General features: G+C 42.3%; 1 protein-coding gene across 6 annotated transcripts in view; it reads right to left on the bottom strand.

Moving 5' to 3' along the window:
* nek7 (NIMA related kinase 7) overlaps window positions 1–14,450 on the bottom strand; it is a 136,511-nt gene that overhangs the window by 66,394 nt on the left and 55,667 nt on the right. For 4 of the 6 annotated variants that reach the window (XM_045705878.1, XM_014168704.2, XM_014168702.2 and 1 more), the window contains 1 exon segment: window positions 1,779–1,866. The exons of 1 other annotated variant lie outside the window; for it this stretch is intronic. In XM_045705878.1, the coding sequence (XP_045561834.1) occupies window positions 1,779–1,838 (60 nt within the window). In that variant the 5' untranslated portion in view covers window positions 1,839–1,866. 6 annotated transcript variants of the gene reach the window in all.

The raw sequence follows: 14,450 nt of genomic DNA, 5'->3' as shown, positions 1-14,450 counted from the left end.
CGGGAGCCAGTAAGGGTGCCATCTCCCACAGAGCACCAACCCACCCTCTACACCCCCCCCCCCCTCTCCCCATCACCAGCCTCGGTCTGTACTCCTCACCTCCCTCTTCTTTCACCTACATCTCTCCTCAGCCCCAGCCAGCTTAGCACCGCCATACAATATTCATCACTCCATCCTTCCTTCCCTACCCCGCTGGTGTTTCTCTCTCTGCTCCTCTTCAATCTGTTCCTGTACCACGGTGCGTTAGCTCACTTATAACCCTCCGCCTTGTCTCACACACACACACACACATACACACAGAGAGAGAGATCTGACTCTGTCAAAACCTACTGCGACGTTCAAATTCCATTTTGAGAATCTCTCTCACCCACTCAAAGAGCAAATGCACCATTAAAAATGCACATGATACCAGCTCATCCACTTTACCTAATGCATATGCATCATACCTCCGGGACTTAGAGATGTGATACAATTCACATTTTCAGGAGGGGAATTTTTGCCGAGCAGATTAAATTGAGAAAAAAAAAAAGTGTGAAATAGATTGATGACTTGTTGAAAGAGAAGGATCCGTCTGCTGATAGGCATCCAGCTTCATACTGTGTCTAACAGGAAGCAAAATAATATCTGGATCTGCATAGGACTGGTGTTTGAAATACAAACTGTAAAATCTTATCTTGCATAAACTAACAATGTGCATGTTATTAGGCCTACTTCTAAATATATTTCCTATATTTTAAGACAATGAAAGAGAAAAAAAAACTGAAATTAAGCTAAATAGTGTGTGAAAAACAGAAGAAATCATTATTACAACAACTCTGTTATATTGGAATATGATATCTTGAGTGTGGGGGATGCTAGTTCTCGTTCTTTCCTTTTCTGTGCACGACCCAATTAGCAATTAAACATATTCAAATAAATCAACACCCTGGCGATTTCACAGTTAATATTGCACTGGCTTTGCATACACAAGAAAAACTGGATAATTTTTTGCGTTAGAAAAAAACTGTTGTTTTCCCGTTTCCTCTTCAATGTATGGATATGGATAGCGGGCGAATCCTCTTTGTTATAAGTCCATTCAGTACATAGTGGGGCCAGAAACATCCTTGTGCTATGAAGGAGATTGATGAAGCTTATGTACGATACTGCTATTAAACTCCAACGGTGACCAGATTTGCAACATAACAACCTGAATGTTATCGTATCAAAAGCTGCTCACTGTGAGGTCAAGCTCTGCAAGCCTCCAGAGTTTCAATCAATACTAACTCTCTCTCCACCATTCATCTGCCTATACTGTATGATTGAGGGGTTAGTAAAATTACAACCTGTATTGTTAATAATACTCTTACAAATACAGTCATTTTGACATACATTTTGTTCCCGACTTTACTGGGAATCACCCGTAGCCTAATTTGTACTTTACTTACATTTACAGGCTTAAAATTCAAGTCTAGGCCTACCCTAAATATGAATGAGTATTTGTGAGTAAACACAAATGTAAGAGGATCGTACTGTGGCTGGAACACAGGTACTGCTGTTTGCTGTGTTTGGGTTAGCGTTAGGGTGAAAGTGATGTTCTAATATTTTTTATTTAACTAGGCAAGTCAGTTAATAACAAATTCTTAATTAAAATGATGGCCAACCCCGGCCAAACCGGTTTGGGTGAGGGTACTAAGTTTGGGTGAGGGTTAGGGTGAGGGGATCCTACCTGTGGGTGGAACACGGGTACTGCTGCCTGCTGGCCTTGTGGTTGGGTTAGGGTTAGGGTTAGGGGATCCTACCTGTGGCTGGAACACGGGTACTGCTGCCTGCTGGCCTTGTGGCTGGGTGTCCATGTCCATGGTGACAGGAGATCAATCCCTCACACCCCTAAGTAAACACAAACACAACCTTCAGTTGACGTTAGTCACAAAAACACCTGACTCTTTTCCCTCACAACCAGGTAGAAACATAAGTAGATCATCCTGTTATCTGAACATACCATCTACAGAAGAATTCCGCCATCGCCACCAGAATTACACAGACTAGTAACAAATATCACACTCCTGGAGTTCGCCTGAGCATTACAGAGCCTGAGCATTACGGTGCCTGAGACAATAGTGTGTTGCTGAGGTCACATTGCAGTAGAACTGGATCTGCCTTGCTGGCTGGGCCTCTATGGACCTGCTAGGCTCCAGACACACCCCAGGGTTTCCGTTAGGAAAATGTGGCGCCGGACAACATGACCGGGATGATTTTAATTTACAGATTATTTGGAAATGTAATGGACCCATCTGCATTGGTTGCGTAACCCATTAGGGCGTCCAACCACAGTGCTCAGAATGACAGATATCACATTTAGATTATGGTAATTTATCTTAAAAGGGGAATGAAGGCAGATTTAGAAAATGTGTCCAGGTGTCCTAATCCCTCTGACTCGCTGCTGGACTGCATGTCAAAGTGCGCACCTCTTTCACTCAGGAAGAGCAAAAGGTACGTCACAGGGTTATATATACTTTGCTCTGTTCATCTTTCCCTTGATCCTGACTAGTCTCCCAGTCCCTGCCGCTGAAAAACATCCCCACAGCATGATGCTGCAGCCACCATGCTTAACCAAATGGATGATGCCAGGCAGTTGTCGTGTCTTTGGCTATGCCAGATTAAGTGATATTTCATGCTATTCTATAAAATCCTTTCTCTGTAATTAATATGACCTGATTAAGCTAATCATGTAAATGTAATTAACTAGAAAGTCGGGGCACCACGGAAGAACGTTTATAGAGCCGTTATCCTCCGAATGAACTCTTAAAATACTTAGTCATCTTTTACATCGATAGCCGTCATCTTAATCATCTTATTTTCAGTCTCATAATGAAAGTTGTAAATTCTTGGTTATCTTCACGAACCCTGGCTAACAAGTTGAATCAGCAATACAAAATTGGGTTTAATTATTTATTTACTAAATACCTAAACCAATCACACAGAATTACAAATACACAGAATACAAATGATGTCATACAGAAAACATCCCTGGTTGACGGAACCTGTATGAAAGCTGGTTACACAAAGAAAGGGGGTTGGGCTTGAGTGAAAGAGCGGGGAGACTTAGGAATAAAGAAACAGCAGCTATGCTATCGTAAATACATTATCTTATGCATTCTAAATTACCGCCCATTTGGAAAAGGAAAATGCAATAAATATTTACTCTGAGCTGCGCTTCGGTAGATTGGTCGTAGATGCTGGCCGGGTTGGCCAACAGCTCTTCCTGTCCTCGGAAGAATGTCTCTGGTGGTAAATTGGATACGTGGTGGTATCTTCGTCTGTTCGTTGTTAGACTGGAGCCGTCGTCCGTCCTTTCCTAGCCCACGTCTACAGCGGCCGCTGCTAACTCAACGGCTAGGAAGTATCACTTCTGTAGTGAATAAGCTCAAAGTTCATACCATTCGCCATCAAAGCTCATGCCGAGGTTGGCTTAGTTCTGTACTTGACGGGTGTCCTTCTAACGTAGAGGCTGCAGACCTCACGTACTGGAACCACGTGGTTATCTTTTCGTCAAAGGCTTATATAGTGGAGAGGGGGAAGGATGTGTTTCATCGTTTATAACCCCTGTCTCTTCACAGGGGTGGGCCACTGATCAAGCAGGGCACTTTCCTTATGAAAACCCAATTCTCTCATTTGGAAACTAAAATTACATTTAATCTCCTAACAAACAATTTCAATATCAAACATTTCAATTGCATAACAATTCCATGTTACTCTGATAACTAGAGGGTGTATACTTTCTCAGGTACAGTTTATGTCGTCCTGTCATCAGTCATAATGTCTCAGATGACAACCGAACTGACAAACATACTCATTACGTTCCCAAGCATATTTCCAACTGGTTTTATTACCAAAATATGGTTCCTTTTCCCCATTTGTTTGATGTTCCCAGACTCTCTATATTTAACACAGGCTATTCAAGTCCTTCAGTAGGGTCAGAGAGGGGAAGGGAGAAAGGTATTTATGGGGGGGGGGGGTCATAAACCTTACCCACAGGCCAACGTCATGACACAGTGGTGTAAAGTACTTTAGTAAAAATACTTTAAAGTGCTACTTACAGTTGAAGTTAGAAGTTTACCTAGACTTAGGTTGGAGTCATTTTCAACCACTCCACAAATTTCTTGTTAACAAACTAAAGTATTGGCATGTCGGTAAGGACATCTACTTTGTGCATGACACAAGTAATTTTTGCAACAATTGTTTACAGATTATTTCACTTATAATTCACTGTATCACAATTCCAGTGGGTCAGAAGTTTACATACACTAAGTTGACTGTGCCTTTAAACAGCTTGGAAAATTCCAGAAAATTATGTCATGACTTTAGATGCTTCTGATAGGCTAATTGACATAATTTGAGTCAATTGGAGGTGTACCTGTGGATGTATTTCAAGGCCTAGCTTCAAACTCAGTGCCTCTTTGCTTGACATCATGGGAAAATCAAAAGAAATCAGCCAAGACCTCAGAAAAAATTTTTTTAGACCTCCACAAGTCTGGTTCTTCCTTGGGAGCAATTTCCAAACACCTGAAGGTACCACGTTCATCTGTACAAACAATAGTATGAAAGTATAAACACCATGGGACCACGCATACGTCATACCGCTCAGGAAGGAGACACGTTCGGTCTCCTGGAGATGAACGTACTTTGGTGCGAAAAGTGCAAATCAATCCCAGAACAGCAGCAAAGGACCTTGAAGATGCTGGAAGAAACAGGCACAAAAGTATCTATATCCACAGTAAAACGAGTCCTATATCACATAACCTGAAAGGCCGCTCAGCAAGGAAGAAGCCACTGCTCCAAAACCACCATAAGAAAGCCAGACTACTGTTTGCAACTGCAGATGGAGACAAATATCATACTTTCTGGAGAAATGTCCTCTGGCTGATTAAACAAAAATAGAACCGTTTGGCCATAATGACCATCATTATGTTTGGAGGATAAATGGGGACGCTTGCAAGCCGAAGAACACCATCCCAACCATGAAGCATGGGGGTGGCAGCATCATGTTGTGGGGGTGCTTTGCTACAGGAGGGACTGGTGCACTTCACAAAATAGATGGCTTCATGAGGAAGGAAAATTATGTGGATATATTGAAGCAACATCAAGACATCACTCAGGAAGTTAAAGCTTGGTCGCAAATGGGTCTTCCAAATGGACAATGACCCCAAGCATACTTCCAAAGTTGTGGAAAAATGGCTTAAGGACAACAAAGTCAAGGTATTGGAGTGGCGCAGGAAGAAATGGAAGCAGTTTTACGGGCGCCCAACCAATTGTGCTATTATGTGTTTTTTCCCGCGTTATTTGTAACCTATTTCAGACTAAGATTTTTTCTTCAACAAGCAAGAAGCACAAGACAATCTCCAAACACCCGACGGGCCATCATCCCCGTTATTTGCAAGTGGAGGCAACGCAGGTACAGAGGACAAAGAACCGGATGCCTGGTCAGGACCCGGAAAAGGCGAGTGGGAAACCTGCCTTTACCGTCAATACTACTTGCCAACGTGCAATCATTGGACAATAAACTAGATGAGGTATGATCACGAATATCCTACCAACGGGACATCAAAAACTGTAATAGCCTATGTTTCACGGAATCGTGGCTGAATGACATGGGTATTCAGCTAGCGGGATATACGCTGCACCGGCAAGATAGAACAGCACACTCCGGTAAGACGAGGGAGGGTGGTCTGTGAATATTTGTAAACAACAGCTGGTGCACGAAATCTAAGGAAGTCTCTAGATTTTGCTCGCCTGAAGTAGAGTATATTGTGAAAAATTGCAGGCCATACTACTTGCCTAGAGAGTTTTCAGCTATACTTTTCGTGGCTGTTCATTTACCACCACACACAGATGCTGGCACTAAGACCGCACTCAGATAGCTGTATAAGGAAATAAGCAAACAGAAAACCACTGACCCAGAGGCGGCGCTCCTAGTGGCCGGAGACTTTAATGCAGGGAAACTTAAATCAGTTCTACCAAATTTCCATCAACATGTTAAATGTGCAACAAGAGGGGAAAAAAATTCTACATCACCTGTACTCCACACACAGAAACGGGTACAAAGCTCTCCCTCGCCCTCCATTCGGTAAATCTGACCACAACTCTATCCTCCTGATTCCTGCTTCCAAGCAAAAATGAAAGCAGGAAGCACCAACAACTCGGTCTATGAAAAAGTAGTCAGATGAAGCAGATGCTAAACTACAGGACTGTTTTGCTATCACTGACTGGAACATGTTCCGGGATTCTTCCGATGGCATTGAGGAGTACACCACATCAGTCACCGGCTTTATCAATAAGTGCATCAAGGACGTCGTCCCCACAGTGACTGTACGTACATACCCCAACCAGAAGCCATGGATTACAGGCAACATTCACACTGAGCTAAAGGGTAGAGCTGCCGCTTTCAAGGTGTGGGACTCTAACCCGGAAGCTTACAAGAAATCCTGCTATGCCCTGCGATGAACCATCAAACAGGCAAAGCGTAAATAAAAGGCTAAGATTGAATCATACTACACCGGCTCCGATGCCCCTTCTTATGTGGCAGGGCTTGCAAACTATTACAGACTACAAAGAGAAGCACAGCCGTGAGCTGCCCAGTGACACGAGCCTACCAGACGAGCTAAATCACTTCTGTGCTCGCTTCGAGGCAAGCAACACTGAGGCATGCATGAGAGCACGACTGTGTGATCACGCTCTCCGTAGCCGACGTAAGTAAGACCTTTAAACAGGTCAACATACACAAGGCTGGGGGCAGGGACGGATTACCAGGACGTGTGCTCCGGGCATGTGCTGACCAACTAGCAGGTGTATTCACTGACATTTTCAACATGTCCCTGATTGAGTCTGTAAAACCAACATGTCTCAAGCAGACCACCATAGTCCTTGTGCCCAAGAACACAAAGGCAACCTGCCTAAATGACTACAGACCCGTAGCACTCACGTCCGTAGCCATGAAGTGCTTTGAAAGGTTGGTAATGGCTCACATCAACACCATTATCGCAGAAACCCTCGACCCACTCCAACTTGCATACTGCCCAAACAGATCCACAGATGATGCAATCTCTATTACACTCCACACTGCCCTTTCCCACCTGGACAAAAGGAACACTTATGTGAGAATGCTACTCATTGACTACAGCTCAGTGTTCAACACCATAGTACCCTCAAAGCTCATCACTAAGCTAAGGATCCTGGGACTAAACACCTCCCTCTGCAACTGGATCCTGGACTTCCTGACGGGCCGCCCCCAGGTGGTGAGGGTAGGTAGCAACACATCTGCCACGCTGATCCTCAACACTGGAGCTCCCCAGGGGTGTGTGCTCAGCCCCCTCCTGTACTCCCTGTTCATCCATGACTGCATGGCCAGGCACAACTCCAACACCATCATTAAGTTTGCAGACGACACAACAGCCTGATTACCGACAATGACAAGACAGCCTATAGGGAGGAGGTCAGAGACCTGGCCGGGTGGTGCCAGAATAACAACATAACCAAGACTAAGGAGATGATTGTGGACTACAGGAAAAGGAAGACCGAGCACGACCCCATTCTCATCGACGGGCTGTAGTGGATCAGGTTGAGAGCTTCAAGTTCCTTGGTGTTCACATAACCAACAAACTAGAATGGTCCAAACACACCAAGACAGTCGTGAAGAGGGCACGACAAAGCCTATTCCCCCTCAGGAAACTAAAAAGATTTGGCATGGGTCCTGAGATCCTCAAAAGGTTCTACAGCTGCAACATCGAGAGCATCCTGACTGGTTGCACCACTGCCTGGTACGGCAATTGCTCAGCCTCTGGCCGCAAGGCACTACAGAGGGTAGTGCGTACGGCACAGTACATCACTGGGACTAAGCTGCCTGCCATCCAGGACCCTAACAATTGTCAAAGACCCCAGCCATAGACTGTTCTCTCTACTACTGCATGGCAAGCGGTACCGGGAGACCAAGTCTTGGCCAAAAAGGCTTCTCAACAGTTTTTACCCCCAAGCCATAAGACTCCTGAACAGGTAATCAAATGGCTACCCGGACTATTTGCATTGTGAGCCCCCCCAACCCCTCAGTTTATGCTGCTGCTACTCTCCGTTTATCATATATGCATAGTCACTATAACTATACACTCATGTACATACTACCTCAATTGGGCTGACCAACCACTGCTCCCGCACATTGGCTAACCGGGCTATCTGCATTGTGTCCCACCCACCAACCCCTCTTACTTTAATCATAGCTACATACTACCTCAATCAGCCCGACTAACCGATGTCAGTATGTAGCCTCGCTACTCCTCCTTTGGCCGTCTCTCCTTCCAGTTCTCTGCTGCCAAGGACTGGAACGAACTACAAAAATCTCTGAAACTGGAAACACTTACCTCCCTCACTAGCTTTAAGCACCAGCTGTCAGAGCAGCTCACAGATCACTGCACATAGCCCATCTATACTTTAGCCCAAACAACTACCTCTTCCCCTACTGTTTTTATTTTGCACTATCTTCCACTGCAAATCTACCATTCCAGTGTTTTACTTGCTATATTGTATTTACTTTGCCACCATGGCCTTTTTTTGCCTTTACCTCCCTTACCTCATTTGCTCACATTGTGTATATAGACTTATTTTTCTACTGTATTATTGACTGTATTTTGGTTTTACTCCATGTGTAACTCTGTTGTTGTATGTGTCAAACTGCTTTGCTTTATCTTGGCCAGGACTCAATTGTTAATGAGAACTTGTTTTCAACTTGCCTACCTGGTTAAATAAAGGTGAAATAAATAAAAATAAATAAACTATATATAGCCTGTCTTTTTTATTTCTTTACCTACCCATTGTTCACCTAATAACTTTTCTTGCACTATTGGTTAGAGCCTGTAAGTAAGCATTCACTGTATGGTCTACACCTGTTGTATTCGGCGCACGTGACAAATAAACTTTGATTTGATTTGAGTGGCCATCACAAAGCCCTGACGTCAATCCTATAGTAAATTTGTGAGCTGAACTGAAGTAGTGTGTGAGAGCAAGGAGGCCTACAAACCTGACTCAGTTACACCAGCTCTAGCTCTGTCAGGAGGAATGGGCCAAAATTCACCCAACTTATTGTGGGAAGCTTGTGGAAGGCTACCTGAAACGTTTGACCCAAGTTAAACAATTTAAAAAGGCAATGCTACCAAATACTAATTGAGTGCATGTAACCTTCTGACCCACTGGGAATGTGATGAAAGAAATAAAAGCTGAAATAAATCTCTACTATTATTCTGACATTTCACATTCTTAAAATAAAATGGTGATCCTAACTGACCTAAAACTAGGATTAAATGTCAGAAATTGTGAAAAGCTGAGTTGAAATGCATTTGGCTAAGGTGTATGTAAACTTCCGACTTCAACTGTAAGTGTTTTTTTTGGGATCTGTACTTTACCATTCATATTTGTGACTACTTTTACTTCACTACATTCCTTAATAAATCCTCTTTGGGCTAGGGGGCAGTATTTTGACGTCTGGATGAAAAGCGTGCCCAAAGTAAACTGCCTGTTACTCAGGCCCAGAAGCTAGGATATGTATATAATTTGGATAGAAAACACACTAAAGTTTAAAACTGTTAAAATAATGTCTGTGAGTATAACAGAACTGATATGGCAGGCGAAAACCCGAGGACAAACCATCCCCCCCAAAAACAATTTCAGCCTACCACTGTTTTCAATGGCTGTCATGTTTATTATGAGGCGAAAACCTCCCAGACTGCAGTTCCTAGGGCTTCCACTAGATGTCAACAGTCTTTAGAAAGAGTTTCAGGCTTGCTTTTGGAAAAATTAGCTAGAATTTGTAGTTTTTCTAAGTGGCTCCCATTTTGGCTGTAGTGTTTTCATGCGCGTGGATGAGAGCTTGTTCTTTGTTGTTTATCTCCGGTAAAGACAATAACAATTTTCCGTCTCTAATTTTTATCGTTTATTTACATATTAGGGTACCTGAGGTTTGATTATAAACGTTGTTTGACTTGTTTGGATAAGTTTATTGGTAACGTTTGGGATTCATTTTTTATGCATTTTGAAGGAGGGAAACCGGTGGATTATAGAATGAAGCGCGCAAGCTAAACTGAGTTTTTGGGGACATAAAGAAGGACTTTATCGAACAAAAGGACCATTTGTGATGTATCTGGGACCTTTTGGAGTGCCAACAGAAGAATATCTTCAAAGGTAAGGCATTTATTATATCGCTATTTCTGACTTTCGTGGCGCACCTGCCTGGTTGAAAAATGTTTTTCATGCTTTTGTATGCGGGGTGCTGTCCTCAGATAATCGCATGGTGTGCTTGCGCCGTAAAGCCTTTTTGAAATCTGACAGCGGCTGGATTAACAAGAAGTTAAGCTTTATGTTGATGTATGACACTTGTATTTTCATGAATGTTAAATATTTCTGTCATTTGAATTTCGCGCTCTGCAATTTCACCGGATGTTGTCGAGGTGGGTCGCTAGCAGAACGCCTGCGCCAAAAAGGTTAAGAAAATATTGTACTCTTTACTCCATACATTTCCCTGACACCCAAAAGAACTGGTTACATTTTGAATGCATAGAAAGACAGGAAAAAAAAAAAAAAAAGAGTCAAATTGACGCCTCAACCGAACATCCCTGGTAATCCCCTACTGCCTCTGATCTGGCGGACTCACTAAAAACACATGCTTCATTTGTAAATTATGTCTGAATGTTGGAGTGTGCCCGTGGCTGTCCGTAAATTAAAACAACAAGAAAATGGTGCCATCTGGTTTGCTTAATATAAGGAATTTTAAATTATTTATACTTTTACTTTTGATACTTAAGTATATTTTAAACCAAATAATCTTAGAGACTTTTACTCAAGTAGAATTTTACTGGCTGACTTTACTTTTGTAATTTTCTATGAAGGTATCTTTACTTAAGTATGACTGTTGGGTACTTTTTCCACCACTGGTGCCAGGTTTCCTCCAGAGGAGACACTTCGCATTCAGGCCAAAGAGTTGAATCTTGGTTTCATCAGACCAGGGAATCTTGTTTCTCATGGTCTAAGAGTCCTTTAGGTGCCTTATGGCAAACTTGAAACGGGCTGTCGTGTGCCTTTTACTGAGGAGTGGCTTCCTTCTGGCAACTCTACCATAAAGGCCTGATTGATGGAGTCCTGCAGCGATGGCTGTCCTTCTGGAAGGTTCTCCCATCTCCACAGTGTAACTCTGGAGCTCTGTCAGAGTGACCATCAGGTTCTTGGTCTCCTCCCTGACCAAGGCCCTTCTCCCCCGATTGCTCAGTTTGGCCGGATGGCCAGCTCTCGTAAGAATCTTGGTGGTTCCAAACTTCTTCCATTTAAGAATAATGGAGCCCACTGTGTTCTTGGGAACCTTCAGTGCTGCAGACATTTTTTGGTAACCTTCCCAAGATCTGTGCCTAGACACAATCCTGTCTCGGACAATTCCGTTGACCTCATGGCTTGGTTTTTGTTCTGACATGCACTGTCAACTGTGGAACCTTATATAGACAGGTGTGTGCCTTTCCAAATAATGTCCAATCAATTGAATTTACCACAGGTGGACTCCAAGTTGTAGAAACATCTCAAGGATGATCAATGGAAACATGATGCACAGAGCAAAGGGTCTGAATACTTGTGTAAATAAGGTATGTTTAAAAAATATATATATACACACATTTGCAAAAATGTCTAAAAACCTGTCTTCACTTTGTCATTATGGAGTATATGTGCAGATTGATGAGGGGAAAAAAATTATTTAATCCATAAAAAAAAAAAAAAAGGCTGTAATGTAACAAAATGTGGAAAAAGGTAAGGGGTGTGAATTACTTTCCGAATGCACAGTAGCTAGATCAATCTGAGTGCATTCAGAAAGTAATTCATACCACTCTACTTTTTTTCAACAAAAAAATTATGTTACAGTCTTAATTTAAAATGGATTGAGATTTATTTACTTTTAATCACTGGCCAACACATAATACCCCATAACATCCTGTGTGGCTCAGTTGGTAGAGCATGGTGTTTGCAACACCAGGGTTGTGGGTTCGATTCCCACGGGGGACCAGTACGAAAAAAAGAAAAAAATGTATGAAATGTATGCATTCACTACTGTAAGTCGCTCTGGATAGGAGCGTCTGCTAAAATGACTAAAAATGTAAAAAACGTCAAAATGGAAATGTGTTTTTACAAATTAAATAAAGATGAAAAGCTGAAATGATTTGAGTATTCAACCCCTTTGTTATGGCAAGCCTATATAAGTTCAGGAGTGAGAACTTGCTTAACGAGTCACATAATAAGTTGCATGGACTCGCTCCCTGTGAAAGTGTTTAACATGATTTTGAATGACTTATCTCTGTACCCCACACATACAGATAATCGTAAGGTCCCTTGGTCGAGCAGTGAATTTCAACCACGAGGACCAGGGAGGTTTTCCAGTGCCTCGCAAAAAAGGGCACCTATTGGTAGATAGGTAAAGAAAATAAGCAGAAATTGAATATCCCTTTGAGCATTGTGAAGTTATTAACTACACTTTGGACAATGTATCAATACACCCAGTCACTACAACGATACAAGCGTCCTTCCTAACTCAGTTGCTGGAGAGGAAGGAAACCAAATCAGGGATTTCACCATGAGGCCAATGGTGACTTTAAAACAGTTACAGAGTTTAATGGCTGTGATAGGAGAAAACTGGTGGATCAAATGGATCAACAACATTGTAATTACTCCACAATAATAACCTAAATGACAGAGTGAAAAGGAGGAAAGCTGTACATAATAACAATATTCGAAAACATGGATCCTCTTTGCAACAAGTCACTAAAATAATACTGCAAAACATGTGCCCTGAACACAAAGTGTTATGCTTGGGGCAAATCCAATGACACATTACTCAGTACCACTCTCCATATTTTCAAACACAGTGGTGGATGCATCATGTTATGGGTATGCTTGTAATCGTTAAGGACTGGGGAGTTTTTCAAGATAAAAAAGAAACGAGATGGAGCTAAGCACAGGCAAAATCCAAGTGGAAAACCGGGTTCAGTCTGCTTTCCACCAGCCACTGGGAGATGAATTGACCTTTGCAAGACCTGAAAATGTTTGTCTAGCAACGTTCAACAAAAAATTTGACAGTTTGAAGAATTTTGAAAATAATAAAATGGGCAAATGTTGCACAATCCAGGTGTGGAAAGCTCTTAGATACTTACCCACAAAGACTCGATGCTGTGCTCACTGCCAAAGGTGATTCTAACATGTATTGACTCTGGGGATGGAATACTTATGTAATCAAGATTAGTTTTAAAAAAGTGTGAAAAATGAAAGACTTATGTTGGAATTTCATTTATACTTTGAAAGAGTATTTTGTGTAGATCGTTGACAAAGTAAATGACAATTAAATCCATTTTAAACCAACTTTGTAACACAATAAAATGTGGAATAAGTCAAGGAGTATGAATACTTTCTTAAGGCACTGTAGGTAGATAAAGGCTTCAACATTTATAATGACTCACCATCTGTCACCATCAGCATCGTCTCTCTCATGCCACTGCAGCATGACACACACACACTATTCTGACGCACTGACGAGTGGAATGCAATACGAACATTTCCTTTCAAACACACACACACACACACACACACACACACACACACACACACACGTGTGTTGATGTGTGTATCCTTCACTGTGAGAGTGTCTGTCCATCTCCGTCTGGTTGTCAGGACAGAAGACAGAGCTCCAGTATTCCCCCACGTAGCCAATTAAAATGCCCAGTTTAGGAGTTACTGAGTGACACACCGTCTCCGTGGCGATAGAATCAGGGTGATTTAGTAAAGGTTAATCATGCTAATTAGCTGCCAATCTGCCAACCCATCATTGAGTGGCAGTGTGGCATGCACCAGGGCTGCGCGTCCGTCCGCCACTGTTGTTTACTTTGGTTTGGTTAGGCTTTTGTTTTCAGGTATTCAGCGTTCATTTGCCTCAGAGTGCCGGGCTTTGAAATTCTTAAAAAGTGTGCACAACACAATCTCTCCTAGGTTTGTTTAATAGGTAATGTTTTTTTCCTCTTTTTTCCTCGCAGTATAACAATTCCACAACAAAACCTAATATCTAACAAATTCCACAACAAAACCCAACACACAGTCTAGTAAAGGAATGAGAATATATAAAGTACAAAAACATATGGATGAGCAGTGACAGAGCGGCTAAGATGCAATAGATAGTAAAGAACAGATAGCGAAGGACACTATTTACATATGAGATGAGTAATGGGAGCTATGTAAACATTCTTAAAGTGGCATTATTAAAGTGACTAGTGTTCCATTTATTGAAGTGGCCAATGAAATCAAGTCTGTAGGTAGGCAGCAGCCTCTCTCTGCTAGTGATGGCTTTTTAACAGTCTGAAAAACAGCTTCTATCTCAAGGCCATCAATCTCTCTGTCCCAGCTTTGAGCCA

This window comes from Salmo salar, chromosome ssa23 (genome assembly GCF_905237065.1).
Source record: "Salmo salar chromosome ssa23, Ssal_v3.1, whole genome shotgun sequence".
In the NCBI taxonomy this organism is placed as follows: domain Eukaryota; kingdom Metazoa; phylum Chordata; class Actinopteri; order Salmoniformes; family Salmonidae; genus Salmo; species Salmo salar.
Note: the sequence above shows the minus strand (reverse complement) of the source record. Positions and strands in the feature narration are given on the sequence as shown.